Source organism: Toxotes jaculatrix, chromosome 14, assembly GCF_017976425.1.
Source record: "Toxotes jaculatrix isolate fToxJac2 chromosome 14, fToxJac2.pri, whole genome shotgun sequence".
In the NCBI taxonomy this organism is placed as follows: domain Eukaryota; kingdom Metazoa; phylum Chordata; class Actinopteri; family Toxotidae; genus Toxotes; species Toxotes jaculatrix.
The window spans coordinates 16406638-16420891 of record NC_054407.1 but is presented as its reverse complement, the minus strand read 5'-3'; the positions used below and the strand labels follow the sequence as shown (position 1 = coordinate 16420891).

Here is a 14254-nt window from a genome sequence, read left to right as displayed (position 1 = left end):
GCCTGGTAAATGTTATGATATTTCAGTGTACCCCTTAGACCATTAAGGCTGCATAGAAGATTTCAGTGGATTACACTGGATTCTACAGCAAGTGCACAACCCCACTTTAAAGCTTTTATGAAGCCTTTAAAAACTGGTACAAGCGTGCCACCCAGAGGGCACCATTGTTATGTGCATCCTCTTGAGGCAACCTCCATCTATCAGTACTGTCGTGAAATACTGCAGCACAACAACAACACTACCCACCTGAGTTTAAAATAAATAAATAACGAGGCTCGGAGGACTTTTATTCCTTCTCCTACTGGTTCCGTCTTAATGTGCAGGCGCACATTAACACAGAGCGCAGGTCTGTCCGCTCCAAACAAAAGGACAGGTGAGTTAAATCACTCACTAATTACACCAATTTATGCTGCTACATAAACCGCCGTCCATGAGCCAGAAAACTGGAATAATCACTCCTAACCTATATTATACAGCCTCTTGACGAACTTAATATTGTCAAGCTTTACTTATTTTACACCATTTCCACAAAAAAATGACCAATGATGTATCCAAGAAGAAGGGGAAAAGTTCGAGTGAGAAAAAGGCGAAGAGAAAGGCCAAGCGGAGAGAGACTTACGCGATGTACATCTATAAAGTTTTGAAACAGGTGGGTGAAGGCGGACGCGCCGAGCTTCATCTGCTTCGGGGTTTCCTATCCTATCCCAAAACGTACTAATAACGCTTCTTTCCTTGTCTTCATAGGTCCATCCGGACACGGGGATTTCTAGCAGAGCCATGAGCATCATGAACTCCTTCGTGAATGACCTGTTTGAGAGGATCGCCACGGAAGCGTCCCGCCTGGCTCAGTACAATAAACGCTCCACCATCACCAGCAGAGAGGTGCAAACCGCGGTGAGGCTGCTGCTGCCCGGCGAGCTGGCCAAACACGCCGTGTCTGAAGGCACCAAGGCTGTCACCAAGTACACCAGCTCCAAGTGAAGACCTCCACACACTCCAGTTTATTATTTCAAACATGTGCATCAGTGACTTTGTAAACTGGTTGGTTTCAATAAACGCACGGAAGCTGATTATTCTCTTCACTTTTAAATCCCCTTTTTCATTTAGGGAGGGGGGCGATACCAGTATTAGCCACTAGATGGCGTAACTGCACATCTGTCATGTCTACTAAACAAGCATATTACACAAAATATTTATAAATGGAAATTATATCAGATGTAGCTTCTGTGGTTGCAGTTAAAAAAAATAAAATAAAATTTCCAGCTAAATATATTCCAGCACTAGATCTTTCATTTGGTCAAATCAACATTAGTATAAAAATAACCCACATGCGTAGGGTCAGTAAGGCTCTGCATTTACCTGTCACACCTGCATTTGTTGGCTCTGTTCTATATTTACATCATATCCAGCTGTGAGACTACGCTCGCTGACAGCCTGAACACTTTGACAGCGTTTCTGGAAGATTCATAAAATTAAAAGATGTTTATAATTAAGCCCCAAAGTGGGTCAATTCCCTCTCAACTATCTTCACATTTCAACAAAGATTTAATTATTCTTTTAATGCAGCAGGTTTTAACAGATGTTACAACTGGCCCCACACTGTCAGCATTACGGAACAGCAGCAGGTTAACAGAAAATGATCCCAATAGCTGTCAACACATTTTTTTTTAGCCTAGTGAATGCTGATCTCATGTTAAAGCCATTCAAAATATACCAGACATGAAAATATTACACACCAGCAGTACACTTTTGTGTGCCATTCAGCTGAGTGTGAGGAGGCTGAGTGAACACAAGCTTGTTTCTGGTTGCAGAAAAAATAGTTTGCCACTTTGTTTTGATTCCTCATACCTGTCTCACACATGTACATCATTATCCACTCTTACCAATCCAAAAGCAAAGGCACCGCCGACACCTGCATTTCTCCATGAGACACAAATAAATGGGGTTGCAATGAGAGCACGCCAGCTCTGACAAGCGTGGATTTAAACAGGAGGGTGCAATGCTGGCAGGGAAACTGCTGATAACAAACCGGAGGCTGATCAAAGCTTTAGCATGTTATCTCCTGACTCCTCCGCAATGACTCTCAGAGCCAGTGGTGGAAGAAGTAATCAAATTAGTTACTTAAGTAAAAGTACCAATGCAAAGCATTCTAAAAATACTCCATTACAAGTACACATCCTTCATTCAAAAGTCCAGGGCTTTTGAACCAAAAGAGGTCTGCAACTACAAATACTCTCCAGATAAGGAGTTAATATATATATTTAATTTTTCAGACTTTTCTCTAAGCTTTGCTGTTTTGAACAGCATTCAGTCACATTTCACATGCGACTGAGGGCCCAAACTACACACTGGTTTTTAGTAAAGCACAGGCCAAAAAGGTTGTTAATCACTGGTTTCATCTTTGAAAGGTATTATATTTAACATCAGGTTTCATCTTGAACTGATTCAACCACAAGTACAAGTAAGCAGTCGCAAAGTGTCTTTTGTCAAGGTAAATCAGCCGCTACAGCGTGTCTGGAAAAGTTGACATCGCTGTGTCGTTGCTAGCAACATGTTGCCCCATTCAGCAACGACAACGACATTCGCAGGTGTTGTTGTTTGTTAAACAACGTCATATTTAGAAACAAAAAACGACACTTACCGATGTTTTAAAAACATTTCCGTATTTCAAAAAGTTTCGATCCGGCTGCATCGATACAAATATCCACACTGCAACAAGTGAAAAAACAAACAAATTTTAAGTTGTTTCCGAAGTTACGAGCAAATATGGCTACCGGAAATGACATTTCCTGCGCGTTTGTTAGGCCGCGCAGAAAATATCGATACAACATATGTTCCGTTATTAATACGGAAAAATATCGGCATATTAAAATGGAAAATAACATTGGTATTGACAAATTAACTTACGATAACTGTCTTCAAAATATGAGTAATGTTTGTGAAACAAAGTGCATTTTATCAGAGTTTGGTTCCTATGTTAGTGGGAAAATAAATGACTGGTGTAATCATCATTTACTTCACATGTAAAGACAATGATTATGTGAGATGTACAACAAGCTGATTAATATACTTATAATTATATTCCAAAATACCTTAGTGGACTATTTTTAAAGTGATAGTTTTCATCTCTGATGTATCTTCATCTTCATCTAAACCTGTCAAGATCCATTATTCAGTTAGCTTTAAAAATTGACATATTTATAAACTGACAGAGGAAATAATGCAACATTGTATGCTTGTTATGCATTCTAATCAGGTTTTTAAAAGACGGCACCGTCAACTGAATAGTACTTGATTACAGGATAATGACACTAGCGTTTGCACCAGTCCAATCTGCATAAAATGGAGGAACTGATAAAGGTCTCTCTAATTAGGATGGTGTTTACATCAGGCTTTACATACACCTATTAGGCAACCCTTGTCAACATCCTACAAAGCCAGGCTCACTGTGATAATGAACTTGGATGTGACTCCCACCACTGACTGTTATTGTTGAGATACCCATTTTAGATGTTTTCCAGCATTCTTGGTAATGATATGAAATCTACAGATGTTATTATGAGGGTGATACAGTCTTTGATGGCGGTGACTTTGTTCATGATTATCATGGCCATTTAGGTTTTGTGTCTTGCATCCTTCCCCATATCCCCTCTCATGCCTATGCCTACTGGTAGTCATCGCTGTCTGCTTTAGGCAGGCTGCTATGAACATATTATGGATGGATGCATTAGTGAGTGATGCAGAACCCAGGCTGGCTTGCCTTGTTTTCGTGTGAGAGTGCATCATTAGAAAATGTTCCACTTGGCAGGGAAGCGCGTATTAACTGCAACCGCAATGAAATGAGGTTGTGATAGATGGTTAAAGTTATACAGGACTATTAGGTTGAAATATGAACCTCTCAATTGTCATGATGAAACAGAGGGCTATTTGTGTGGTGATCAGTGCATTGAGAGACAATTGGAATCTGCAAAGACCGATACAATACATTATGTGTAGTGGGCTCAGAGCTGAAAGAGTACAGAAAAAGTAATCATGCTTCCACAGAATAGTTTGGAGCTACTGTTCAATTCAGGGCTCTATAAATTCATTTAGGTTCTCCACCAAGCATCAAGCATTGTGATGAGACCTCAGGAAGATTTGCAGACAGGGCCCCTTTCTAAGCTCTTAGCCATATATATGGAAGTAAACCAGTGTTGATTGGCTATCAAAGGCACTTAAATGGCATTGAAGACTTAAAGCAGACTGTGTGTCTACCTTAATGTGTCGCACAGTCAATGTGATATTAACAAAATTTGAATAAGCCTAGACAATCAGAACCAGTAGACAAATGCATAATGCAGCAACTTCTCTTTTGAAAATTAAGCCAATTAAGCATGCTCATTATCTCTTATCATGTTTCCATGGTGACCTCCCAGTTATTCTACCACCAGAATAGAAACTTTAGACCCTGTTTCCTTTTAACTCCCTAGATGTGATCTGAAATGGGTAAATTGCATATTAATTGCTCTCTACCCAGTACAGAATTGCCCACATGCCAGACATGATCTCTGCTTCCTCTGACTGGAATAACATGAAATAACACATAAATCATTAAAATAAGAAACACCTGATGGATAATTGCATGCTCTGATGTCATGGTGACGCTCTCTCTAAACTTAGACTTTCTTTTGGTGCTCTGACTCTGTTTTAAACGAACAGCAGATCCAATTGTAAAGCCATTAGCATTTAATATTACTGTAATTACTGTGTACATTTCATTATGTTCTCAGTATATTAAATGACTGCTCAGTGTGGAGGGAGGGCTATAGTTTAATCTCTTTCTGTATTACTGTGTGCCACAGTACTCAAAACAGCATTAAGAGGCACATAATCAGAGGGAACTAATTGCCTATGATTGCATAAATGAAGTGCCTCACTCTCATCAGGGTTGTTGCTGATGTCCAGCCTCTTACCGCCTTGGGAGAGGAAGGAGGTTGACCACAATGCAGAAAACCTTGGAGAGACAGCTACTGGTGGGTAATGTGAGGAAACTAAAGATTTAATATGTCCACGGGGAGCTGTGAGGGCAGGGGGTGTTACTACTGCTGATGTTTTTTGTTGTCATCAGAGTTTCCTCTGCTTCACAGAGAAAAAAAAAAAAGAAACATGAATGCCCACCATTTGAGAAATGAATTTATCGAAGTCGCTGTCTTTTTCCCCATTAGTAAGTGTTTAGTTCAGCGTTTTAAATAATTGCGTTACCAGGAATGATATTTAAAATACATTTGGGAGTCAATGAGGCGGGAAAGTGCCTACATGTTTTGCTGATGACACCCGGGCCATTTGGAAGACATCAAAGTAGAGAGGAGGTAGCCCAGATGCATATTATAAACTCATTATGTATATCATTTAAAAGGATGTACTCCAGCCGCAAAAACAATATTCCTAGTCTCTCTCTGGTAATGTGTGTTTTCAAAGTTGAAACTCTTACTCGCCTTCAGTTTAATGTGGCATCTATTACCAAACTGTAACATAAAATAAATGACCTTGATTTCCATACCAGAACAGTCGTTAAGGTATAGATGAGATGCAGCTATGCTTCTGTGTTTTCAAATGGAAAAAGAAGGTAAAACCTCTGCACAAATATTGTGTATTTCTCCACCTGTGGTGCAGACCTTGTTTTCTGCAGAGCTTGCATGTACCTTGATGGACTCCAACACAGAGGCAGATAAACAGACCTTAAAATACATGTGTTTTGTTACATTGTTTATTCAATACAGTAAAATTGATGAATGGTTTTATCAGTGCAAGTTAATCAGTCTTCAAAAAAACTCCAGGGTAATTCTGAGTTATCCTTGCCAGCCATGAAAATCTATCTCAGGTGTCTAGAGAGTTGAAAAATGGGATGTGGTTGCTACTGGGTAGAATTTCTAACAGCACTGGAAAATGGTGGTCCATCAGTCAAAAAAGATGTTTGTCAGATGCCTAGGAAGTAGGCTTAAGAGGCTTAATTATGTGCCATCCCTCCACCATCAGAACACTACACGTGGGGCAGAGTGACACAGCGGTTGCCAGTCATTCAGCCTAATGTTCTAATGCAGGGAGCCGTGTGGATACATAAAATCCATTAAGGCTCTTGAAAAAAAAATAGAGAGCAGAAAAAGACATTTTGCAAACACAATACTCACAGGGGCTTACAAATAAGGCATTCCTATTTGCTCTTCATCATAGAAAAATGTCAAGGCAAAAATTGACCTTAAAAGTTGCCCAAACATTTAAGTCAGTTATTTATTTTTTTTTTTTTTTTTTTGTATAACAGTGAAATTCCTGCTGGGAAGTGCAAAGGTGATTAATTTATTTACTTGACCCTTTATATGGACTATTCTTGCTCAGCACAATTAGAGTAGGAGAGATGAATACACACTAAATATATCAGGAAGAGGCACTACTTATAAAATCTTATAGTTTTTAAGAAAGCAAATCCCACATATTCTGTTCATTAAATTTTTTCCTAATAAGATACCGTGTGATTTAGAAAACAGCATGCTCTGTAGTTACAAAACATAAGTTTGTTCAATTCATTTGATACTTGCAGCCCGACAGAGAGACTTCATGGCTGTAACTTTGCTGGAGGCAAACAGGAGAGGCTCGAGTGGCTGCATGTGAGACATAAAAATAGCATTACTTGTCACACTGCAGGGAGGGTCTCATACCGAATATCAAAACAACTCTGTGAACCAACCCTGTGAACAGCCGGCAGGCACATAGTGGACATTAGCCAGAGAGAGTGAAACAACAACAAAAACAGAGACACAGGCCCTTTTAGAAAGTCTCCTTCGCTTTATCATACACAACCACTTTTCTCTGTGTGAGGCAAGCCATTCAGCATGTCGCGAGGCAGCTTTGTCTTCACACCCATGGCCTTGCGTTCTCTAGAACTTGACGAGGACATGCTAGAGAGATACAAGTACAAGAGGCAGATGGCCTCCCATCACCTCACTAGCTATATGCTGAAGAAGGAGGCCAGGGACACGGAACCTCTGAGGTCCAGCTCTGCCCTTCCACCAGCTGTGTGCCAGGATGTGGTCGTCCAGAATGCTCTTTATACAGGAAACTTGGAGGCTATGCAGCACCTCTTTCCTAGAGGATCCACAGCAAACCTCATCATTGAGCCACAGGGAGGGGACATGCGCTGGGTCACCAGAGGGGAAGGTAGGAGACAACATCTGTCTTCATTAGGATTTAATTTAGGGATTCATGCGATTTGGCAAAGCATAGCTAGTAACTTCATTGTGTTTCCTGGAGATTAGCATCCAAACTGGGAATTTAAAAAATACTTCTTGTATTAACAGAACTGACAAGAACTGTTGTTAATAAAGAAGCAGAAATGGAGAAATTAATCACTCCTTTAAAATTATTTTAATGTACAACTACACGAAACACAATGTAACTGGTGCATCACACCCTCAGGCTGTATTTAAAGACACAGTGATGTAATATTTATAGAAACAGAACACGAGGCAATATTTATAGAAACCATCATTTGTCCATCACATAATCAGACTTAGGAGTCATCTGTTTGTTCTGTGCAACAGGATATTAATCTTTGGCTTTTCACTGAAGATGAAACTGAACACGAAACACTAACGGTTTGTGTCAGTTTCCACATGCTTTTCAAGTTACTTGAAATTGATATTCAAGAACACAAGTGAAAATTCTGGAATCACTGCATAACACGGGCCTTTGCAATACTGGATTTTGCCGATGCTCTCATATTTCTCAATAGAATGTGTCACTTCTAAATTCCTTGAATGCAAAATTCCAGTCTGTTGTCACTTGACTTTAGTGGATTAGCTGAATCAGTGGGCAGGTGACATGTATTGCACCAGTCATTGGCTCCCATGCCACTGCACTGGCGAGGTTCACCAGGTCAAACAAAATATCACATAACACCTCCCAGAAATAGCCCTAGTCTGCACAAACAACCTACATAAGTGCTTTTTTCCTTCTGGAGAAACAACGCTATTAAAACATTACAAAACCAGCATGGCTTATGTAGCACCCAAGGTTAAGTGGCGCAAACAAAAGACCTACCGCAGCGATGTGATCGCCACAGCCAAGGCCACAGGTTGTGTCCTACAGTTCTGGAACTCACTGCTTGTTGGTGATGAGCTGACCATTCTCAGCATCGTGGACGACGACGAGTATGGATACCTTATTGATGCCATTTATGACACCAGCAACATAGAGGAATGGAAGAACTTCAGATATAACTACAGAGGCTTGAGTAGGTTTTCCAGTGCTTTGATTTGAAAGTTGTTTCTGTTTCTTTCGAGGTCATTTGTTTAAAGGAGGGATGTTGACATTCTGATGAGGTGTCATCAGAAATACTTTGAAATGTTATGACTCTACACTACATGCTTTAATTAACAGAAACAGAACTCTTGCAACAACAGTTATATCTGACATGTCTGCTTGTTTACAGTGGTCCCAAGGCTTGAACTCAGAGTTGACTTTATGCAAATTTTGTCCCTGCTGGCAGGACTGTGGTCACTGACATATGAGCAGGAACTGACCACACCAATTCACATCACTGCTGGTCGAGGTTTTACAGACTGCCTGAAACTCCTGCTGCAACGTGGGGCCAACGTAGACCTAGCACCTGGTGGCACCACTGCCCTCCACGAGTCCTGTGAAAACTGCCAGCCAGAGTGTACCAAACTGCTGCTGATCCACGGCGCCAATGCCAATGCTGTCTCTGAAGATGGCCTTATGCCTTTGCACCTTTGTACAAGCCCGGAATCCCTTGAGTGAGTATAGTAGAATAAAACTAGAAAGTGTGGGCCAGTGATTTATCTAGTCAATAATCCTATTTGTGGAAAAACTCGAATAGAATTACAAATTTGTAACAACCAATAACCATTAGCTTCAAGCAACAACAGGACAGACTTAAAGCAAGCCTATATGTGTAACTTTTGTTGAACAGCAGTCACTATTGGAAGAAGTGACAGTTAGGGGAAAAAATGTAAATTCTAAAACATTAGTTAGTTAACAGTAGCACAAGAAGGGAGTCAGCAAGTTACTGAACTCACTCAATAATGTCAGTTATACAGCAACATTTGCTAACATCAGCTGCCATAAGCCACTGGTTATACCAGGCTGTCTCTTACAGCTGTGTAGCTGCAAAACCCCTGAGTGTATTCAATTCAGCAATGGTTCTTTTATTGCTAATGAATTCTACTTTTATGAGAGGAAATTGTGCTATTTAAAGTCAGCGAACCGCAATATCTGCCCAAAGTTTGCTCATATTAGCTAACATTAGCCATCATAAGCTACTGGTCATACTAGACAAAATAAGGCTGCAGATGCAAACCCAATAATTGTATGGAACTGAGAGCATTTGCTGCTAAGCGGTTCAACTTTTGAAAGGAGAAGACTGTGTTATTTCTCCTAACAAGCGTTACACAGCCTCACTGTAAAACCACCTGCTGCTATTGAGAGTGCATGAAAACCAGCTGGCAGGTGAGCAGAGAAGGTGAAATGGAAAGCTAAAACTGCTGGATAAATGAATGACATGCTGAACCTCTGCCACTAAAAGTAGTTATAACACACTCAAATCAAACCTATTGACAAAAAAGACAAACTTTGATGGTGGGAAATGATTTCCAGTTTGGAATAAATTTTAATGCACGCATTTGGAACACGATTGGAGGTAAGAGTAAGAGATAAAAAAGTGGGAACCACTGATCTAATGTATAAATTGGAACATAACTGCTCTGTTGCAACACAAGGTTCTGTATTTCCGACTGCAGATGTGCCAAATATCTCCTTCAGTATGGTGCAGCCATCAATGGTCGCTCTACTGATGAAAATGACACTCCTTTACATTTGGCAGCCAGGAATGGCCTCTCAGACCACACTGAGCTCTACCTGCGTTATGGGGCTTCTGTGGACAAACAGAATGATGAAGGTCTCACACCCCTGAACACTGCTTGTTCTCAGCCCCAGGAAGTGCAGGACCTCCCGCGTTACTTTAAGGTGTGCCAGATGCTGCTGGGGTCAGGGGCCGATGTCCACACTTTGGACCAAGACAAACACACTCCTTTGCATATGGCCTGTAAGAATGCAAACCCAGACATAGTGGATCTGCTCCTGGCTAATGGTGCCTGTGTTAACAACATGGACTACGGTGGTGAAGCTCCTATGCACAACATCCTGAAGGTGGTGTGCTACAAGATTTCCCATCACCCTGAGAGGATTGTTCGCGCTTTGCTCAACTATGGTTCTATTCGGGTCTGGCCTGGAGCTCTGCCCATGGTAGGAAATGAAAAGCTACATGTTATATAGAGGAGGAAATGTGTGCACATGCATATAGAATGAGCTAATGCATTCCAGATTGGTTTGTAGTTGTATATCATATGAACCAGTTGTTCATCAAGGTGGCTAATTAGCAAATACTGCACATGTAACACCTTGAGTGCGAGTCTTGAAACACTGAACTGTTCCTTGCAATATTCCAGACTTCACAACTTCACATTCAAATCATTCCCATTTCATGACACAACATGAAGTGTTGCACTCTCTGCGGGAAACAGACTACAACTATCAGTGAACCCACGTGCACTAGACAAAATGCCTGGTTCCTAATTAGGCAAGTGTTAATAGGAGATTAATTAGCACTAATTGCATAATTTCCAGTTAAACCCCTGGAGGGAAGACCAATCTGTTCATTTCACAAGTGTTTAATTACTTTATTTCTTCAGTTCTATGGAGTCACAAGCTCACTCATGAACTTAGATGATGGTTTACATGAATCCTATTGCCTTGCTCTGTTGTGGTGTTTCTTTCAGGTTTTGAAGCACTGCTCTGAATCTCCACGCACCATCGAGGTTCTTCTGAACGCCTACAGCCACCTCAAAGTCAACGACACCTGGGTTGAGTCAGTTTCTCCAGAGATGTTTAAGGCATGCGCTTTAAAATTGCTAATTGATGACCAGTATGTGTGTTCTAAGGTTTTTCTAGGTGACCCATGGTTTGGTGATAGAAGACAGTTTGAAATTCATCAGGTCTTTAAGCAACAAATTAATTTACACCTGATCATAATTGCAGTATGTGAGTAAACCAGAAGTAGAAGACAACCTTAATGATATTTGATATTCACAAATAATATAGATGAATTGCCAAATAAATATTTATTTAATTAGCAGGCATACTACTTTTTAATTTTTAACATACAATTTGGTTTACTCTAAAATGAGACAAATAGTATCAGTGTTTTACTAACTGAACTTTTGTTAATTTACGTTTCTTCCCAATCAGGAGCACAAGGAGTTTTATGAGTCAGTCTTCTCCTTGGCACTGACTCCTCGCTCGCTGCAGCACTTGGCACGCTGCAGACTCAGGAGCTTCCTGGAGGGCCGAGTACACAAGGTGGTCCCCAAACTTGATATACCCACCTTCATCAAGAAATACCTGCTCCTGGAGTACAGAGGCTATGTCCACTAAAAGCACTGTGTGCAGTGTCGGTGTGAGGCCTGATGAAGACTTGAGTGCTGCTGAATGTGAGGAGGATATTGTAGTTCACAAGAGAATAATTCTCAGTAATACTCCGTAGTTTTACTGTAGCAGTATGCAGCAGTACTCTGAATACTTTGAAATATATTTTTGTGCCACGTTTGGTCTTCAGGAGGAAGAAGCAGCTGCTTGTTTTCTGTCACTTTTATTCCAGATCAATCTTTCAGCACAGATACACGTTTGAATTTGCACCAGAAGAGGGAGCTATAGCCTTGAGTTGACAAAGTATATAGCAAGTGTGGAACTGTATGTTTTTCTATTTTGTTTATTTCGTGATCAGTTTTTTTTTTTTAAACTTCTAAACTTGCTTGTATTTTTATACATAATGATTCTCACTGTTTGGTGATAATGTGCACAGTAATGATGAGCCATCACTTTTTTTTTTTGCATAATTATTCTTCCCACCGATATGATTGTAATTAGGCGTTTTACATCACAATTAGGCCTGATATAAAATAAAATATTCCATCATGGCCTTGTAATCGTGTCACTGTTCTTTTATTATTTCCTGTTGCCATACATTTTCTGTCTTTCCCCTCTCATGCTTTTGCTTGTAGTCTGCTGCTTTGTGTTTACTGGTCGTTTTTCATCACTGTGCGTATTTCTGGGAATAAACAAAACAAAACAAAGAAAATTCATGATGCGAAATAAATTTAAAAGATATACAATGAGCTATTGTCTAGAAGCAACATTTGGGTTTACAAAGGTAACTTAAAAGTTTGAAATTTAAGTCAAATTGAAGATTCATGTTCAATCGTGTAATCACGTGTCGGGACAGACTGTAATTTTGTGATTTTATTATGAAATGGCAGATAATTTTATGTGATTATTTCATGAAGTTCATGACAACCTTTCACACACCGACGAAACCTAAAACAACAGACACACCTGTCCCTCTCTCTCATCAGTCATTTGCCAAAAAAAAAACTTAACTTGGCATGATAATCGGTTTATTATCATTTGTATGGTGCATGTACAAATGACGATTACCTTAAGGCCTGGCTTTTTCAATTTACCTTATTAAAGAAACACAACTAGACAATTAACATGTATATATTTTTAATTAGATCTGGTCCGATAATCGTGCGGAACACTGATGCGAAAAAGTAAGAAAAACAGATCAAAATTATGAATCATCTTTTAATATGAATCTCACTTGGCCATTCAAAGGTGTGACTAAAATTCGTTAAATAAAACAAGCGTGCAGATGAGCACTGTCACATCAGAGATCCTCTCAGAAAGAAAAGGCAGAGGAGCTCAGCAAATGGTTTCAATAGATCAAAGAGAGGTGCTGCTGAAGTCACTTGCAATTATAAGAATTAGCCTGGCCTGGCCCTCCACTGCTAATCAGAGTCGGCGGTGATATGTTTATGTCCTCATGCAATCAGACGACCGGTTGGAGAGCCTGGGCACCCAGGACTCAATAGGGCTAATCATCATCAGTTCCCATTGCCATTTAAAAGGTGAAATGGTCTGCGATTAAACCACTGCTTAAAGAAAAGAGAAAAGAGAAAAGGGATTTTTTTTTTTCCCTCCACATGCATTTTTGATCAGGGATGAATTACTTCTCTCAAGGCGCAAAGCAAAACGTGTGTGCTATTTAATTTATTAAAAAGATGTAGGGATGGTTCAATTGACGGATTATCTGTAAGACACGTTAAAATGTATGATTCACGCCATTTTAAAAAAAATCCCCTGAGTTCTAACAAAGTGGAAATCCACTCAAATTTGACTTTGGCCACCGTGTGTCTGTGTCCACACTGTAGTTGACCTCGCATAAACGCCTTTTATCTGAATCTAATTTCGCACAGAGTATCTCTCTCCAGGGAACAATTGTTGCAGCACTTTTCTTTCCTTTTCTTTTCTTCTCTGAAGCCAAACGCATTGTTTTTAGCCGCGGAGAATAGGACAGAGAGCGGAGAAACATCTGCCTCTCCACCCTCCTGACTCTGATGCCCATCGGCCCCAATATTTCAACAAAAGCCACCGTTGTTTTACGCTGTCCCTTGAATCCAGAGTAATTACTTATCATCAATCAAAATTAATAATAGCTGATTGGGTTGGTGTGGTCAACGATTATAGAAGGGGAAGGGCTGGAACAGTCTCTCACACCGTTTTGCAGTCAATGGTGAACCTGGCAAAAGGGGAGGAGGGCTGGGGGTGCGACCCGTCTATTTGGTCTCCACTGGGAAACTACCGCCTCTCAAGACGGCCAAAAAGTCAGAGGCTGAATAAGGAAATGAAGCGTAATTTGAGGAAGATGGATGAGCCCCCAGGGAAACACCCCCTTTTCATTCCTCTTGTATTGCAGATGATAACCAATGCGCTCTCGTCCCCTCTCTCTCTCTCTCTCTCTCTCTCTCTCTCTCTGCGCGCGCGCACACACACGCTGTGCACCGGAGAGGAGCGGAGGGAGGAGTTGCAAAGAGGAGAGAGGTAGATAGAGAGAGCGTGTGTTTATGTCTCAGTGTGTGACAAATAAGAGGGAAAAGGTAGCGGTGGGGCACACAACAAAGCGCCCCACTGACTGACGCATATAGAGTGCAGAGATCCGGAGGCAGCGGTCCACTCCCAGGGATGACAACACGGCAGAGGATCTACTTTCAACCCAGTCTGTCTTTACACTGAAAGTTTTGCGCGTCGCCGAGGAAAGGACACCTGCTTTCAAGTTTCCACCAAAATAAAAGTGTCAGCCTGCAAA

At 40.7% G+C, this 14254-nt stretch overlaps 2 protein-coding genes across 3 annotated transcripts; both read left to right on the top strand.

The window, feature by feature from the left end:
- The first annotated feature begins 451 nt into the window (after positions 1-451).
- On the top strand, positions 452-1062 carry zgc:92591 (uncharacterized protein LOC436997 homolog). The gene is made up of 2 exons (XM_041056004.1): positions 452-649; positions 745-1062. The coding sequence occupies exons 1-2, from the start codon at positions 536-538 to the stop codon at positions 979-981; spliced, it is 351 nt and encodes a 116-aa protein (XP_040911938.1). The 5' UTR covers positions 452-535; the 3' UTR covers positions 982-1062.
- A 5677-nt stretch (positions 1063-6739) lies between these two features.
- On the top strand, positions 6740-12035 carry asb10 (ankyrin repeat and SOCS box containing 10). 2 transcript variants are annotated; one of them, XM_041056281.1, is made up of 5 exons: positions 6740-7191; positions 8522-8789; positions 9792-10296; positions 10830-10943; positions 11299-12035. In XM_041056281.1, the coding sequence occupies exons 1-5, from the start codon at positions 6867-6869 to the stop codon at positions 11482-11484; spliced, it is 1398 nt and encodes a 465-aa protein (XP_040912215.1). In that variant the 5' UTR covers positions 6740-6866; the 3' UTR covers positions 11485-12035. The 2 variants fall into 2 exon arrangements, with proteins under 2 accessions (XP_040912215.1, XP_040912216.1); XM_041056282.1 differs by lacking the exon at positions 6740-7191 and adding an exon at positions 7216-8266.
- Positions 12036-14254: the final 2219 nt, after the last annotated feature.

Excerpts from the sequence above, each read along its gene's own strand:
- asb10 (XM_041056281.1), top strand. The coding sequence starts at position 6,867 with ATGTCGCGAGGCAGCTTTGTCTTCACACCCATGGCCTTGCGTTCTCTA. Across the intron at positions 7,192-8,521 it reads CTGGGTCACCAGAGGGGAAG|GACTGTGGTCACTGACATAT; the intron begins GTAGGAGACAAC and ends CCCTGCTGGCAG. Across the intron at positions 10,297-10,829 it reads GGCCTGGAGCTCTGCCCATG|GTTTTGAAGCACTGCTCTGA; the intron begins GTAGGAAATGAA and ends TGTTTCTTTCAG.
- zgc:92591 (XM_041056004.1), top strand. The coding sequence starts at position 536 with ATGACCAATGATGTATCCAAGAAGAAGGGGAAAAGTTCGAGTGAGAAA. Across the intron at positions 650-744 it reads TCTATAAAGTTTTGAAACAG|GTCCATCCGGACACGGGGAT; the intron begins GTGGGTGAAGGC and ends TTGTCTTCATAG.